Source organism: Vombatus ursinus, unplaced genomic scaffold (assembly GCF_900497805.2).
Source record: "Vombatus ursinus unplaced genomic scaffold, bare-nosed wombat genome assembly UNPS02014813.1, whole genome shotgun sequence".
Classification (NCBI taxonomy): Eukaryota; Metazoa; Chordata; class Mammalia; order Diprotodontia; family Vombatidae; genus Vombatus; species Vombatus ursinus.
Window position 1 is genome coordinate 7274007 of NW_020954591.1, and position 18503 is coordinate 7292509.

Here is an 18503-nt window from a genome sequence, read left to right on the forward strand (position 1 = left end):
ACTTTGTAGGCATTTAATGTTTGTACAGTTGTTGAACTCCTCCCTGTAATAACTATTTGCATGATACTAAGGAGCTTCCAGAGCCGTTTTACATATATTCCTTCATCTGACAATCAATGTCCATTTTATCAATGGAAAACAGACTAAGAGAATGACTTGTCCAAATTCACAAAGCTAGCGTCATCAGTAGAACTAAACCTTTGGTTTTCTGACTCCTAGTCCAATGATCTTTTCACAATTTATACTACCTTATTTACTCACATAGGCTAAATTCCTGTATAAAAATGGCTAGATCCTTTACCCATCCATATTCTTTCTCTTTCTTTATGATTCTTCCATTCCCAGAAACAAAATCTGCTTCTCTTTAACCCTTCTAGTCCTAGAACCTAATACTAATAAATAAACTAGGGACAGAATGAATTGTAGATTTAGAATTGAACAGGATCTTCGAAGTCATCTGTAGCCTCTTCAAAAATAAAGATTAAACTCTGGTTCAGCCCTAAAAAAGAAGCCAACCCTCTGAAGAAGTATCTCTTTGAAATACCAAAGTTAAATACCAAACCAAGAAAAATTGCCTTCATGTTGGAGTGGGTGCTAAATCTACCAATTTTATAAAAAAACTACATTTTACAGAAGCCAAAGTCTGTAACACACAGATTCCTAGACTCACCCCTGTAAACTCCACCCCCACACACCAAAAACTCTGTCTTTCTCCTTCTTAAATATTTCACCCCTCAATATATTGTTCTTATATATTAATATGTAAGACTCATATACGTAACTTTAACTCTCAGTTCTTGAGCCAACTCTCTGAGATTAGAAGTTACAGAAAGGGTGCAGAAAGGTATGAAATGGTAGAGATAGTTTCCTCATTCAAGAAGTTCTCTATATTAATGAAATCATATACCCTATCTCAAAATCTGTTTCATTATTAAACTAGAATACATATAAGGACTACATAAAGCAAAATGATATAAGAGGTTCAAAAATCACAAAAATTCTTGAAATAAAATTTATACAGCACTTCTTACTAAGAAAATTAAAAATCAGGCATATTTGGGCAGATAAACACATACTAAAATTTTTGTTTCTATTTTAATTATCTACTATTTAAGGAATATTAAAACCATTAACACTTTCATAAAATTACGAATGTTAATACTTACAAACAATAAACTAATTCATATGGAGCTATGCCATTTTTCAAAATATCAGATTCTGGGGATAAATGTGGTCAGGTATTAAGATGATTTATATTCATAAATTCACTACAATGCAAACTCCCTAAGAGGACAAATATCTCTATTTTTGTAAACCCTACATTTAACACAATGCTTTCATCAAAGTACACGATTAACAAATGTTTGTTAAGTTAAATGAATAACGTATTCTAACTTACCTTGTGGGCAGGCACCAGATTTACTAGAACTGTATCCAAAAGCTCCTGAGAAACAGTATCTCCCTCACAAATAATAGAGCTCATCAGGTCCACCATGTGCATGTGAACTTTTTGATTGTGGCCATTGCTAAAATTAGAGAAAGAGATTTAATATTTTTAGTGGATTACGACAGCAGGTAACAATTTAATCACAAGAGTGCTGACAAGCATTATATTTTATAAAACAATAGCAAAACAATATAATAGGCTGTAAGGTTTTTATATCCCTTCTTGTGTTTTGAAGCATTATCAACAGAGCAGTCAATTTCTTATCAATTTACATTATGATCAAATATTATATATAACAATTTAAAAATTTAGAGGGTAAGCAGTTTTGACAAAATATAGTCTAGCAAATCATTTCTAATAATAATAATTTTAAAAATCCTTTGGCCTTCAACTAACCACACTAATAAAAAACGACCAATAATTTAAAATAATAATCCAAAATTATTTACACTGGCTTTGGAATGCACTATATAATTTTCTAAAGCATTATACTGCAAAATTATGCTTCATTTAACCTAATACAAAAGTGTTATTTACTATGAAGTGGGATTCAGTATGGGAGGAACGACCTGATGTCACTCAGAAAAGTTTAATGACTGTAGTTTCTAAAAACAAGTACCAGATGAACTTGGGCACTGGCAGCCTCAACTCTAAAGCTTATCACTAGGATCCCAAGGCCATCATTATAATAAAGCTGCAATATGTTAAAACAGATCCTCATCCCTGAGCAAACAGGGATAAAATGAACCAGGGAATTGCAGGAGTATATAGAATCCATCTCATCCTTCAATAGGATACTTAGAGTTCACTGATTCATTACTCATTTCTTTCTCTGATCATCATCCTCTACTGCAACTATGACTACCATGTCAACAGTTATGTAGAGGAAAGCTCTTGACCTATTAACTACTCTGATGATCCTCCTTCATTAAATTTGGCACCAGAAGAATTTTACTTTAATTACATACTAGTCAGAGCACTAAAACAAATTTACAACTCTCTCACACTTACTATGTTTCATCAACATAGCTGAACAATTTACCTACTATCTTATTGTCCTAAATTACTTAAACATAAAACCTGCAGAATTTGTGACTTTTAAAACTTGTTTTCAATCTGAAACACAGCATTGAACTGAAGTAATAAAAATCATACCTTGAGATAAAAACAGACATCAAATAAAATTAACTTACTTTATGACTGAAAATAAGGTCCTATAAAGTTGTGTGAAAATTTCATTGCTATCTTCTAATTCAAAGCATATGTTATAGGACTTGACCCAAGCAATGTTCTAAAATTGAAGAGCAGGAAACATGGAGAGAAAAATTTAGTTATAAAAATTCAAAATATAAAGATCTACTGAGAAAAAAACATTTTAGTAATAAAAGTGAAAGATATGAAATACTACTCACCTCAAGTAAATAAAAATATCTATTGAACTGCGGACTTTTTGTATCTTCTAATCCTTTCAGTTGTCTTGTTATAAACATAAATATATCCTTTAAAAAATAACAAGAATAACAGTTCAGTTAATTACACACAAAATGAAAAACCAAGTCCTAGGACTCACTTTTTATACATATAGTATGAAAATAAGTCAAAAATCAGAGCTCTGACACAATAAGTGGCAACAAATCAGAACCTGGGCAAAGACAACTAATAAGAAATTCACTTGTATATGAAGTAATAAATTCTTAATATTGTTACAGTGCAAAGCAGAATTTTTAGTTGTATATTCATGTAACAAATGTTACAAATATGGGAAAGCAAGTCATCTGACCAAATAATTTATACAAAATCAATTCATACTTGAAAGAAACTCATAAAAATAAAAAAGGTAAGAAAGTTGACTGCTATATCATAAAGCTTAATAACCATTAGAGAATTAATCCTGGAGGACTACAGGAATGTAATCTATTTGAGAAACTTTAAATACAGATTATGAATTTTATATTCATCATCTATATCATGCCCCCTGCCTCTGGATATATCCTACAGTGCTGTGTCTTCTGCCCTCCTCTAATTTCTCTCCATGGTGTCTGTCCTGTTGACTCTACTATCTCCCATGGGAGATACTGCACAAAAGCAGTATGTTGCCAAATCTTGCCAAGTCTATGCCACAGCTCTCATACCTGCCTCCCTTAAATTATTCCCTTGGCCCTCATCACCTCTCACCTCCATGACTGTGATGATCATTTAACTGATGCCTTTTCCCACTTCATCTTTCATACAGATACAACAGTGATTTTTCTTCAATGAGGAGAATATGACCATATGACTCCCTTTTCAATATGCCGAAGTTGTACTTTATTACCTCTAGATAATTTATCAATTCTTTTGATTGGCTTTTAAATCCCTTCACAATCTGGCCCCAACCTCATCCTTCCAACTTCATTATGCATGATCCTCTTTACTCAATTCAAAAGTAGATCCCTCTTGACTTGTCAAGTGTAAAAGCATTAAGCACCTGTTTAAAATGTATTAGACACTGTGCTAAGTGCTAGGAATACAAAGAAAGGGAAAAAATAGTCCCTGCTCTCAAGGAGCTCATAATCAAATGGCGGTGACAGCATGCAAAGAACTATGTATAAAACCAAGACATTTACAGGATAAACTGGAGGTAATTTCAAAGCAAAACCACTAATATTAAAGAGGGCAAGTAAAGGCTTCTTGTGAAGCGTATGTTACAGGGATTTTAGCTAAGACTTGAAGGAAGCCAGGGAAACCAGAACATGGAGAAAAGGAGAGAGGGGATTCCAGGGATGGGTAGCAGACCATGAAAAGACAGTCAAGACATAAGAATATTTTTTTTTTCCAAGGAACAGAAAGGAGACTAGTGTTACTGGCTAGCAGAGTAAATGGAGGGAAATAAAACCTAAGTGAAACATAGAAAGGTAAGAAGGAACCAGGTTATGAGGGGCTTTAAAAGTCAAACAGAGGATCATATATTTAATCAAAGAGGTAACAGAAACCCACTAAAGTTTTTTGAGGAAAGGGGGGGTTACATAGTTAGACCTTCACTTTATGAAAATCACTTTCACAGTTGAATAGGAATGAACTGGAAAGGGAACAGACGTCAGAAAGACAGACACTAACCAGCAAGCTACTGAAATGGTCTAAGCTGGAGGTATTAAAGACTGAAACCAGAGCGAAAGGGCAAGACTAAGGGAAAGTGGGGTGGAGGGAGAGTTTCTAGAGATGTAATGAAGGTAGCTGACAGGAGTTGCCAATTGATTGGATGTGAGGGCCAAGAAAGAGTGTGGAGTTGCAGATCCTGGGGAGGATAATGGTGGCCTCAACAGTATTAGAAGAAAGTTGAGGGGAGGGTTCTGGGGGAAAAGAAAATGAATTTAGTTTCGGACAGGTTGAGTTTAAGACATCTACTATAGGACATCCAGATCAGGAAAGCCAATAGACACGTGGAGATGTCAGACAAAAGGTCAAGAGAGATTAAGGCTAAATAAGTAGATTCTAGAATCTTCAGCAAAGATATGATAGTTGAATTCATGGGAGCTGATGAGATCGCCAACTGATATGGTATAGAGGGAAAAGAGGGCCCAGGAGAGAGTGCTGGGAGACACCCACCTTTAACAGGCATGACTTAGATGAAGATCCAGTAAAGGGGACTGAGAATGAGAATAGAAGAAGCAGGAGAGAACAGTGTTACAAAAACCTAGAAAGAAGGGAATATCATGGAGAAGAGGGTGATCAACAGTGTCAAAGGCTGCAGAGAAGGATGAGGCCTGAGAAAAGGCCATTATATTTAGCAGTTAAGAGATCACTGGTAACTTTTGAAGGGGGGTATTTTCAGTTAAATGATGAGATCAGAAATCAGACTGTAGGAACTTGAGAGAGTAAGGAGAAAGGAAACAGAAGCATCAATTGATTACAGTCTTCTCAAGGAGATTAGTGAGAAAGAGCAGAGATATGGCAGGAGAATTAATTGGGATGACTGGATCAAGTGAAGGTTTTTTGAGGATTGGGAAGTCATGGTATGTTGGTAAGAAGGAAGAAAGGAAGGAAATAAGCATTTATTAAGCACTTACTATGTGCCAGGCTGTACACTGTGCTAAGCACTTCACAAATGTCATTTCATTTGATCTTCACAACAGCTCTGGGAGGCAGGTGCTACTATTATCCTCATTTTACAGATGAGAAAACTGAGGCAAACAGAAGCTAAATAACTTGCCCAAGATCATACAAGTCATCCTGACACCAGTCCCAGTGCTCTATCCACTGTGCCCACCTTGCTGTCTTCTCTGTTTGTAGACAGTAAGGAAGGACCAAGAGACAGGGAGTAGTAAAGACAAGTGGGAGAGTGGGATGACAGAGGGGACAATCAATCTGCTGGAGAAGACAGGATAGAATGGGATCACTTGTACAGGTAGAGAGGCATATGCCTTGCCAACATACTGTGTGATGTAGGAGTGAAGGCAGAGATCATGGCAGAAGGCATCTGAGTGATGAGATGAGGAGAGGAGAAGAGGCAGCTCTCAGCAAACAGCCTCCATATTTTTTTTCCAGGAAAATGTGAGGCAAAGTCCTTAGCTGAGTGGGTGTGGGAAGGGAAAGCTATCAAAGGTTAGAGAAGGCATGAAAAGGTTTGGAAAAGACTCTGTAGTGATTGTAAATTGATTAGGGAAGTGTAAAGGACTGCCAGGCCACAGTGAGGATCCAGTTGAGATTATTTGACATCAACTTGTAGGGGACCTAGTCAATATGGTTTTGTGATTTTCTCTAGCTTCATTCAGCAGCACGTGAATGGGAGCAAAGACAGTGGATGGTGGAAGTAATCCAAGGCTAAAGTTTGGTAAAGTAAGTCAACAAAAAGAGGGCAGCATAGAGTTGGACTGGTTCACCAGGGGAGTCAAAATAGGAAATGGAGGAAAGTAGAGATATTACAAGGGTGATGGCCTAGGAAAGAAGTCAAGCATGGTAAGTTTGAAGGGTCACAGTGAGGACAAAAAAGGGTTAGGTGTTAAGGCAAAGAGAAAGACAGAATGACAAAAGATGATCTGATAAGAGAATCTCAGAATTCACAAACGGAAAGGGAACGCTAGTGAAGCTCAAATGAGACAACAGGTAAAATGCTTTCACACGTTGGAAGTGCTTTATAAATATCAGTTATCACCTTTAGTTTTCACAAAACAAAGTTCTTTTTTTCCTCATTTTACTTCTAGCTTGCCTATCAAAGCCTTCAATTCTTTTTGACAGCACTAGTTGATCACTTAAGCCCAATTCTCTCCTCCATTTTTCAGGAATTTTCTCCCCACGCAGCTTACGTTGTTGTCTCTAAAAATTTCTTCATTCTATAATAGTTCTAATTTTTCATAAAACTCTCTCAATTATTTCTTAGAAAATCCATGTGGATATTTCAGCTTTTTCTTAAATGTTTCATTCAATTCAAGTGAACAAAATATAAAACATGTCTATGATGTGCAAGGCATTATACTATGCACAAGGGATGAAGAGATAAAATGCAGTCCTTCAACAAGAGCTCACATTCTAATGACACCTAAACATATTTTAAAGAATTCAATCATGTTGATATTCTATAAAAAGACATTCAAATTTTAAATAATGAATATAATTTCAAAATATGGGAGTAGAAGTATCTTCAAGAGAATTATCTTCAAGAGAATTCCTAAGTTTAATCTCAAAGAAAAGGTAGTGAAAATAAGCCTGAGAAAAATTAGAATTTGAAATTAGAATCTTACACTTATTTCAGTAAGTTTCTTTAATATTTCATTTTTCCAATTACATGTAAAAACAATTTTCAACATTTTTTAAAAATTTCTCCCTCCCTCCCCTCTGCCCTTATTGAAAAGGCAAGCAATTTGATATAGGCTATATATATCATGCAAAACATATTTCCATATTAATTATGTTGTGAAAGAAAACACAGAACAAACAAGAAAAATAAAGTTTTTAAAAGTATGCTTCTGTCTGCATTCATACTCCACCAGTTCTTTCTCTGGAAGTGGATAACATTTTTCATCAAAAGCCCTTCAGAACTGTCTTGAATTATTATTGCTGAGAAAAGCTGTCATTCAGTTAATCATCATACAATACTGCTGTTACTACGTACAAACTTCTGGTTCTGCTCATTTCATTTGCATCAGTTTTTCTAGGTTTTTCTGAGAACATTCCGCTCGTCATTTCTTATGACAGTATTCCATCACAAACACATACCACAACTTGTTCAACCATTCTCCAAATCCCTCAATTTCCAATTCTCTGCCTCTACAAAAAGAGCTGCTGTATTTTTGTACATACAGGTCTTATTCCTTTTTTTTAATCTCTTTGGAATACAGGCCTAGTAGTGGTGAAAGAGTACGGCATGGTTTTATAGCTTCTTGGGCACATTTCCAAATTACTCTCCAGAATTCTTGTTTGCACTTCTCTAGTGGTTTTTCTTTTGGTACATTTTTTATATGGTTCTTGATAGTTTTCATTTTTTCCCCTGCCTATTAGCATCCTTTGATTACCTACTGGGGAATGACTTTTTTTATATATTTGTACATCTTGAATATCAAACTTTTATTAGATAAATTTATTTTGAAGAATTTTTCCCCAGTTAACTTTTCCCCTTCTAATTCTAAATGTATTGCCTTTCCTTGCACAAACACTTGTCAGTTTATGTAATCAGAAATGTCCATTTATTTATTTCCTGTGCTCCTCTCCATCTTTTGTGTGGTTAAGAAGCCTTACCTTATCCCGAGTTGTAAAGGGTATCTCCTTCTATTTTATTCTTTGTTTATGATACGACCATTTATATCTTGGTCATATATCCTTCAGAAGTTTACTGTGGCCTAATTTCTCAAATATATAGAGTCAAATTTATAAGAATACAAGTGATTCCCCAGTTGACAAATGATCAAAAAATATGAATGGGCAGTTTTGAGACGAAGTAATCAAAGCTATCTATAATTATATGAAGAAATGCTGAAGGGGTCTAGAGTAGAAAAAGTTTAAGGAGCTGTGCTCTAAATCACTATTGATTAGAGAAATGCAAATTAAAACAACTCTGAGGCACCACCCCAGATCTATCAGATTGGCTAATATGACAGAAAAAGGAAATGACAATTATTGGAGGGCTGTGGAAAGACAGAAATACGAATGCACTAACATTTGTGGCTATGAATTAATACAATAATTCTAGAAAGTCATTTGGAAGTCCACCCCTAAAATCATTAAACTGTAAATACCCTTCGACCCAACATATACTGGGTATATACCCCAAAAAGATGAAACAAAGGATACATGTTAAAAATATATATACAGCATCACTTGTTGTAAGAAACAGGCAGGTGTGCCCATTAACTGGGAAACAGCTCAACAAATTGTGGCAAATAAATGTAATAGGATATTATGGTGCTGTAACAGATGATGAAAGTAATGGATTCAGAGAAATCTAGGAAAGATTATTTGAACTAATATAGAGTAAAAGCATGAAAAACCAGGAGAACTCTTTATGCAATGACCACAACATTGTAAAAGAAAACAATTTTGAAAGCCTTAAAAACTCTGATCAATGCCATGACTAATTAAGACTTAGAAGTAGGCGTGCCTTTTTTCTTCTTGGTGCAGAATGAGACATATATGACTATTACAGTAGAAACATTTGCTTGACTATATTTTTATTAACAAGAGAAGATTTTATTCAGGGAAACAAAGGAACAGGCAGAACAATAACTGTGATGAGAAAAAAGAGCATCAATAAAATATTTTTAAAATATAAAGAATAGAGCAGAAGAAAGCTTGGAAAGAGACACAGACAAGTAGGGAAATACTGGTACAATCATGTTATATTTATTTCCACACACACACACACACACACACACACATACACACACACACACACACACACACACAACAGAGGTATTTTTTTCAAAAGAAGCAACATGTTACACTGGGTTGAAAGCCAGCCTTGGGGTCAGGAAGATCTAGATTCTAGTCCCACCTCTGACACACATAGGCTATAGGAATGAGCAAACTGCTTTACCTTTTAGTGCTTTAGACCAGTGGTGTCAAACTCAAATGAAAACAGTGCCACGAACCATACATAAGGATATCTGGGGATAGCATATTAACTTACAAAAACAGCTATTAACATTATTTATGTTCTACTGCATTTTTATTTTATTAAATATTTCTCAAATTTTAATAAGGTTCAAGTTATACTCAGGAGTTACCACCACAATCTAGCCCATTGCTGGCCACACATATGACACCTCTGCTCTAGATAAAAACCATAAATTGCAAAGAAGGTACTGATTTGTATTGGTAGAGGGAGTTTTTCATATCAAGGAAATCACAGGTCCAGTCTTTACCTCCTATCTCTAAAATGGAAGCTAACAGATTCATGGTTTCAACTATAATCTCAATTTTTCTGGACACCTTTGCATACAGAAGTGTTCATGTTTGTTGGTGATTTTGTTTTTCATAATAAAAAAAAATTTAAGAAGTAGCTGACAGTGAGTTACAGAAGTAATGCATTATACTAACTTAAGTTTTACCGTAGGGTTCCAAAAAAGCTTCTCAAAGAATCAAATCTCAAAATATGAGTTGAAGAAAAGAAGAAACAAAGGGCTTTTGTAAGCATAACAGCACTCTAAGAAATATCAAATTCTTTAATGCCTACTTTGATAGTTACTGTCATACCTTAAATAAAAACAACTCAAAGGCCAAAAACTGATTAGCTCTGCTGATGCTGACTTTTTTTTTTTAATTAAAAGGTTCAACTAAACTTCTAACAGAAAGTCCTTACCTGTGACAAGCTACAACATGACATCAACCTTGGAAGAAGTTTTTAAGATACATCATACTTGCCTTCAGTTTGTCTGGTGAAGTATAAGGTGCTTCAGGAGCATAAATCCTAAAAATATCAGCAAGACAACATGCCACCAGTAAGCGAACATCTTTATCAGGATGCTTGAGGAAAAAATCTGAAGCAAGGTGTAAAGCAAGATTTAGGTACAGCTCCTTTTCTTCTTCAGAGTCCTGGTCCATATCCATGAAAGTTTTTACAACCATCTACATAAAAATAAAATCTCAATCAAATTAAGAAGGTTCTTTTCATGTAAAATTCTGTTTCGCTAAGAAACACTGACTACATTGTTTATAATCAATACATGTCATTCCCTTTTTATTCCAGAAACTAGAAATAATTAAATATATTTGGACTTTTATACAAATACTGAAGGAACAATATATAGCAGCATTCAATACTTGAATAAAGTTTCAGGAAGTTCTTTCAAATTCATTAACATGATTGGGGTTGTTCAAAAGATTAAGATTCATGAATTGGTTATGAGGAAAGAACTCGTAACATTTTATACTTCCAGAACCAAGAGTTCTATGCTTTGTTTTGTTTTTGTGAATATTGAGCACATATTCCAAACATATAACTATTTTTTTCACCTTAACATCTTTATTCCTTAAATAATGGGAGGGAAAATAATGCACTATAAAATAAATTATAATAATCTAGCTTCCCATTTGGACTGTCAAGCCCCCCCCCCCCCAAATAAAATGAAGTCTACAGAACAATTTTTTAAAAGGGACAAAAAAAGCATTTAAAGAAATGTATGTGTGATAGATCTATGTTGCAAAGAGGTTAGGTATGCCGAGAGTATATTCCCTTTGTCATGAAGGGTAACTACCATATCACCTCAATGATGTATAGATAGCACACTGGTTTACACAGCCCATTGCTTTGCCCCAATATAACATATAACAGGGTCTTATGTAGCAGAGAAAAGAGAATCAAAAAGCTACACAAAACTATATTTCTCTAGCATTACCTCATAATAAAACAAGTGGTTTGAAACCACAAGAAATGCTGTTAAGGGCATAGGAACATCGAATCTAATTTAATCCCAGAATAATTATTTACAATGACCAGAATCGAAACAATGCTAGACATAATGTTCTTAGCATATATTCAGTCAGTCAATCAACATTTATGAAATCTCTGCGTATAAGGCACAATGCTACTCACTAGGTATACAAAGAAAGGTAAATAAATTCCCTGTTCACAAAGAGCCTATGGAGAAGAATCAAAAGAATCTTGTAGCTAAAGGAATTTTATATTCATTTCCAGAAGATTTTGAGTTTCAAATTTTCTCCCCATCTTGCCCCTCTCCCCACCCCAAGATGGCACGTATTCTGAGTACCCCTTCCCCTAATCTGCCCTCCCTTCTGTCACCCCCTCTTCTCTTATCCCCTACCCCTTCTATAGGAATTTTATATTCAAATATCTATCTATCTATCTATCTATCTATCTATTTATCTATCTATCTATCTATCTATCTATAGATATCTAGTTAAAATGAAAGGGTCCCCTACTTGGCTTCCACTAGGTGGTGCTACAAATGCAAACCAAAAAATATTATCAGGTCGTTTTTCATTTACGGTCATCACACACGTGTTAAGTATACATGCAAAGAGGAAAGATAGAATGGTACAATGTACAGAGACCTGGCCTTAGGGTCAAGAAGACCTAGGTTAAAGTTCTGCCTCAGTCACATACCAGATATGTAAGCCATTAAACCTCTACTCTCTTAGGCAATTCTCTAAGACTAAATTAAGAAGAAACTGTCAATTTTCATCATGGAAACTTCCACACTGAAGTTCCCTACACCAATAAAATCACAGATCCAAACTAAAAGACAAAATATAGTATCAAGAGGTATGTACTCACTAGTATATGCCTAAGCAGAAGTGACCCAAATTTGTACTAGGTGTCTCCATTGGACTATTTTAGAGCTATTCTTCAGATGAAAAGTAATTTGGCTGCTTACAGAATTATCACTAGGACACCCAGGCAGCTACAAGAATGGTAGCATAGGATTAAATACTAGATAATGGCATGAATAACAAGGCAACCTTTCAAGCCTGGTACCTTAGTCAAAGAGGGTGATGAACCCTCCAATGATATATGTACCAACATGAAATAACAATCTAAAACAAAATTTTAAAGAGTTTATTAAAGGTGAAACATACTTGTACATATCTAAAAAAAATACAAATTTATAGTTTTCTCTAAATGGCTAGTTTAAACAGCAGTAAAGCATAAATTATGGAAAATTAACAAAATAAATGAACTATTATTACAAGCCTGTCTTTCCTATGTAAATAGATCTATTCTCTCAATGGGAATCACTCCTAAATGGGAAAGATTGCGATTTCATCCATGCCTTTTCATTCTATGCCACTATCGTTCACAGACTTTAATATTTATATAGCAAGAATGCATATAATAAGTAGTGAGTTTCAGTCTTTGTAAATCATCCACATTCCGGGAAAACAACAAGTTCGATTATAGGATCAAAGATTTTGAGTTGGAAGGGGCTTTAAAGATTATCCTGTACAACTCTCTCATTTTACAGAAAAAGCAACTGAGAAAACCAAAAAAGTAAAGCAAAAGATAATTCTCTTTCCCATGGCAGCTTATAACCCAAGGAATCAGTTTTGCCTTCTTTCCATCATCTTCAGAACCTTTATTTTTACACCATCAACCTTCAGACAACTATTCCACTTGATCTTCCTACTGTATCCAATATAGCTTTAAAAATCCTTTTTTGCTAACTAGCATTCAACGCCCCAGCTGTACCTCATTCTCAGCTTAGATACTACTGATGCTATTCTTACAAGTATGTGTAACTTTATATTCATCCTCAGTTACCTATTGGGTTTACTGTATAAATGGTATATTTATAGTGGAGGTCTCCAATTTCAACACCCTCATTTTACAGATGAGGAAACAAAAACTTAGAAAGATCAATGACTTGTCCAGGGTCAAAAAGCTAGTATGTACCTGAGGCATGACTCAAACACAGATCTTTCTGACTCCAAGCCTAGTACTCTGTCTTCTATATGCATCTCTTCAAAATATAGGTTCCTGGACAATTGTATCAGTAGTTTTATTGATCTCCATTTTCTTTTTTTAATAAAACCATGTGCACTTCTGTAATTAGAATTCTATTATTGAAAGCATCTCTTAATCTCTTAAACTAACCTGCTATATCTAATCTTAGAGCATATAATCCAACTATCTTTTCTCTCTGAATTCGGAAATCTATCCAGCCAGAGCCTAGGGAGCAAGGCATCAAACGCTATCTAGTATTTCCCCATCTGTCAAACTCTATGACAGCATGGTCACTTACTCTTGAGGTTTCTGTCATTCCTACTTGCTGGTCAAAATCAAGTACAAAACAGCAATAATCGCCCTCCTTCACTTCACTCTGAATAATAAAATTGCCAAGAAAGCAAATCAAGAACTTCTTGGCTGCTCTACTTTTAGCAGAGTATCAATAGATTGGGTTTATGTTAATAAAAGGAAATGTAAATTACCAAAATGTATATAAACAAGTTTCATCATTTAGCTCTATTTAAATAATAATTTTAGAAATGCCTTTCTAACATACACAGATGTTGGTAAATTAAGTAAGCTAGCATGTTAAATCTATTCAATGCTTTTTTACTTGATTAAAAAGACTACCTGCTGCTAGTTGCCATTATGCACATACAATGTATGCAAAGCTACAATGACATATTAAGAGTCACTTCTGGTTATAAAAATATACCATGCAGAGATAAAGTACTGCTCTCCATTTTTCAATTCATTGTTTTCAGGGAGCACAGATGCAGTGGTAGAGATAATGGATAGAGACTATCAAACAGAGACTCTAAACTGATTACTGATCTAATTTTAATGAAAAAATGCTCTAGAAATATGATGCTGACAGTGAAGGTGGTGGTAGTAGTGGTAGTCATCATCATCGTCGTCGTTGTTGTACTAGTAGTAGTATTGGTGGTGATGAGCATTCCTATAGTGCTTTAAAGTTTATAAAGCTTATATACATTACTTCATTTGTTCCTCACTACCACTACCCTAGAAAGTAGGTAGTGGTATTATTCCTATTTTACAAATGAAGAAATTGAGGCTAAGAGAGGTTAAAGGAAATGCCTACAGTCCTACATCTAGGCAGTATTCAAATTCAGGTCTTTCTGACTTCAAGTCAGCTCTCTATCTACTGTGCCAACAAGCTATCTCAATATATATATGAATACTTCATATCCCTATCTTTTTGGTGCTTGGAGCAAAGCTTTACACATATAAGGTGCTTAAATAAATGGTTACTGAGAGAGACAAGCAATCAACAAGAATTTATTAAGCACTGATCATATGCCAAGCTCTGTACTAAGTATTGGGGATATAAATATAACAGCCTGCCTTCAAAGAGCTTATGTTTTAATGAAGTACATGTGCATATATACTAATCTAATCTAAGACAACTATGGAAAGGAAGGCCCTAACGCCCTGTAGGTCAGGACCAGGAAAGAGCTCCGAGAGTAGTTGGTACTTGAACTGAGTATAAAGGAAACCAGGAATTCCAGGAAAGGGGGGGGGAGGAGTTTACATAGGGGGTGAGAACAGGAAAAGAGGACAGCCAGCGAAAAGGCAGAAGGATGGATAACGGAGCATCATGAAGAATAATAAGTAGGACAGAATGGTTGAATTGTAGAAAACATGGAAGACAGTAATGAGTAAATAAACAGAAAAGGTAGGAAAAGGCCAAGTTTCAAAGGGCCTTAAATGCCAAACAGTCTATAGTTTATACTAGAGGTACAGGGAGTCACCACTGGAGTTTATTAAGTACGGGGGAAGACGTGGTGAGAGCTACACTTTAGAAATATCATTTTTGACAACTTTGCAGAGAGGGCAGACTAGAGCGAGGAGAGACAAGAAGTAGAAAGACCAAATAGAAAACTATTGCAATAGTCCAGGTGAGAGGTAATGTGGACCTCAACCAGAGTGGTAGCTGTATGAGTTGGAAGAGGGAGACATACCCAAGAGAGGTTGTGGAGCTCCAACTATTGTATATGTGAAGAAAGGAGTTGTGGATGAAAGAAAGAATGAGAACCTGGGTGACAGGAAGGATGGGAGTGATCTCAATAATAAGAAAGTTTGGAAAAGGGGTGAATTTTTGGAAAGATAATGAGTTCTGTTTTGGACATGCTGAGTTTGAGGTAACTAACATATATCCAGTTCAATGTGTAACAGGCAATTCTTGATACAGGACTCAAGCTCAGAAGAGAAACTGGGGCTGGATATATAGATCTGGAAGCCATGTGCACAGACATGATAATTCAATCCATGGAGCTGATGAGGTCACCAAGAGACTGGAGTCAGTAAGAACTGGGGTTCAAGTCCTAGAATCAATAAGAGCTGGCATTCAAGTCCTTCACCTGACTCATAATGGCCAAACCATTTAACTCCTTAATGTTCTCTGCAACTCTCTGAAATAGAGCAGGTACCTATCTACATTGGTAGAGGGAGTCTGCCCACAGAGAATTCTTTACACCAATGATATCACAGGTCCAATCCCAAAAAATACAAAATAAACATAAATGTGGTTTTTAATATAGCCAGACAGTACTAACCTTTAACCGTCTCACCATCTCCTCTTTAGATATTTTGTCTGAGATCTCTTTGACGCCAGGAGGATAAGTAATTTTTCCATCATTGGCTCTTGTCTTTGAATGAGCCATGATTGAAATATTTTCAACCCTAAAACAAGAAAAAAAAATTAAGGTACGTTTTGTATATTCACATATAAATTATTAACTATATGATACAGGACAAAGAATTACCAATACAGACACACCCCGATAAAATCTTGCTCTATAACTCCTGAACATTAATAACATCAAGGTATCATAACCACACCCCACCACAACCCCACTGTAATTTCATTAATTTCCCCACCTCCTGAGCAGGAAAACTCCTACTCCCTTTCCCTTCCCCTCCTCCCCTTTTGTTTCCTTTACAGTCATAGATTCATGAAACAAATTAATAGGGAATAATAAGCCTATAAAATATTCTTGAGGAAAACACAATCAGAAACAAATTAAAGTACAGCTATTGTCTAAGTTATAAAAACTTGCCTAAATTAATTTGAAATTTGTTATTGATACAATGAGGTGCATAAAAATTAATCTATAGGAATGGCTAAGGAAGTTGGAATACATGAATATAATAGAATATTACTATGCTATAAGAAATAATTAATATGATAAATACAAAGAAGTATGGGAAGACTAAAAATGAACTGGTACAAAGTGAAGTAGAACCAGGAAAATAATATACACAATGACTATAACAATGAAAATGGAAAAAAACAAAAAACGACTGAAACTGACGACTGAAAAATTATAATGACCAAGCTTGGCCCCAAAGAAGAGATATGAGAAAGTATTTTATCCCCAGCCCTACCCTTGTTGCAGATGTGGGGCGACACTGAATATAATTTCAGACTTGTTCAATATGCTGGTGAGTTTTGCTGAACTTTTTTTCCCCCTCTTTTTCATCCTTTGTTATAAAGGCTGGTTTTCTAGGAGGGAAAGGGGAAGGGATATATGAGGAAATGCAGGTGATATAAAAACAAAAGACCTCAATTAAAGTTATTTTTAAATTATTTTATAAAGTTTTACCCAAAATTTAAATAATTTTGGTTACTCTGACTACCTAATCCCAAATCTCCTTCTTTTGTGGCCAACCTGCTTTTATTGGTGCCAACAAAGTTCTTTGACCCTACTTTTTCTTGCCTTGTCTCACAAATAATCCTTTTCAAATATTCTATATGGTTGTGAACAGTTGGACCACTCACCATTCCTAAACCAACTATACCTTTTTCCACCTCTATACTCTTACTAACACAAGTTGCCTATGCAGAAATGCACTCCTCACCGATTCTCCTACTGAATTCCAAAAGTGTCACCAACCTCTAAGACGTTCATTTCTACTCTAATTTCTCATAATATGTTGTCATGCCAGAAGGTCAGTCATAGAATTTAAGGGGACAGAAGCTAAAAGATCACCTAGATCAAATCCCTCATTTTTACAGGTAAGGAAAAAGCTTCATTTCTTCACTCTCCCAAAAAGATTTAGTGACTGGTCCAAAGAATATACATGCCTCTGAGTACTTCTCCCCCTTTTTCATAAGAGCATAAATAAATAAAAGACAGCGAAATCTATTAAAAGTTACTTACAATCTTACAACTTATTCTCTCCTTAATTCTTTGCAATCTGTCTTCAGCTCCTTCCACTTCTACTGAAATCTAACTGATAGAGGCTACCAAATATCTCCCAATTGAAAGACAATGTGGTACAGAAGAAAAAGCAATGGGAATTTATAGTCAGAAAATCCTGGTCCAAATCTTGGCTCTGCCACTTCTTACTACCTTTTGTACTTGGGGCAACTTATTCTATCTGTTTGGGCCTCAATTCCCTCATCTGTAAATGAAGGGGTTGGTACATATGACTTCTAAGTTCCCTTCCAGTTCTAAATCTATGACTAAGTCTAAAAGTACTCTTTTTCAATCCTAACTTCTTGACATTTCTATGGTATCTGATATCGCTGACTTCCTCCTAAGCTTCTAAACATCTTGTCTTTAGTAGGATTCAAAAGGATGCTTATCTTCACTCCCATCATTTTTATTATCCCATTTGACACTACCCCACCCCAACCCACCCCCACCCCATAACTGTTCCCCAAAGTTCTGTTCTCAGGTCTCATTTCTTCACTCTTCTCCCACGATCATCTGATTTGCTTCACGGTTTGACCAGTTGTACATGGCTAACTCCCAAAAATCTTTATCTCTAGCCCTAACCACTCTCCTAAGCTCCAGAACTAAATCTCCATCTACTTGTCCTGCAGATATCTTAAATTCAACAGGTTCTAGAAAGAATTATATGAAGTGAGTAAGAGAAAAGGAAGCAAAGTCAAAGCAACAATATAAAAAAGACCACAATGCAAACAAAAACACCACCAAAAGCAACAAAACATTATCAAATACAATAGACAATGCTGGTAGAAAATTACTAAAGTTAAAGTGTACAACCTTCCTTCTTGTTAAACAGTAAACTATAGAAATATACATTAAAATGCACTATCAATAGTTCAGTTCAACAAGCATTTATTAAACATATACTATATGCTAAGCATTATGCTAGACAAGCCCTGGGGATACAAAGATTAAAAAAAAA

The 18503-nt window shown here is 35.3% G+C and overlaps 1 protein-coding gene across 2 annotated transcripts in view; it reads right to left on the reverse strand.

The window, feature by feature from the left end:
• The window catches only part of PDS5B (PDS5 cohesin associated factor B), a 153517-nt gene extending 136700 nt beyond the window's left edge, over positions 1-16817 (reverse strand). For both annotated transcript variants that reach the window (XM_027835114.1, XM_027835113.1), the window contains exons 1-6: positions 16731-16817; positions 15899-16025; positions 10280-10483; positions 2860-2946; positions 2641-2738; positions 1400-1526 (exon numbers count right to left, since the gene is read on the reverse strand). In XM_027835114.1, the coding sequence (XP_027690915.1) occupies positions 1400-1526; positions 2641-2738; positions 2860-2946; positions 10280-10483; positions 15899-16006 (624 nt within the window). In that variant the 5' untranslated portion in view covers positions 16007-16025; positions 16731-16817. The remainder of the gene's footprint in view (positions 1-1399; positions 1527-2640; positions 2739-2859; positions 2947-10279; positions 10484-15898; positions 16026-16730) is intronic.
• Between the last annotated feature and the right edge of the window lie 1686 nt (positions 16818-18503).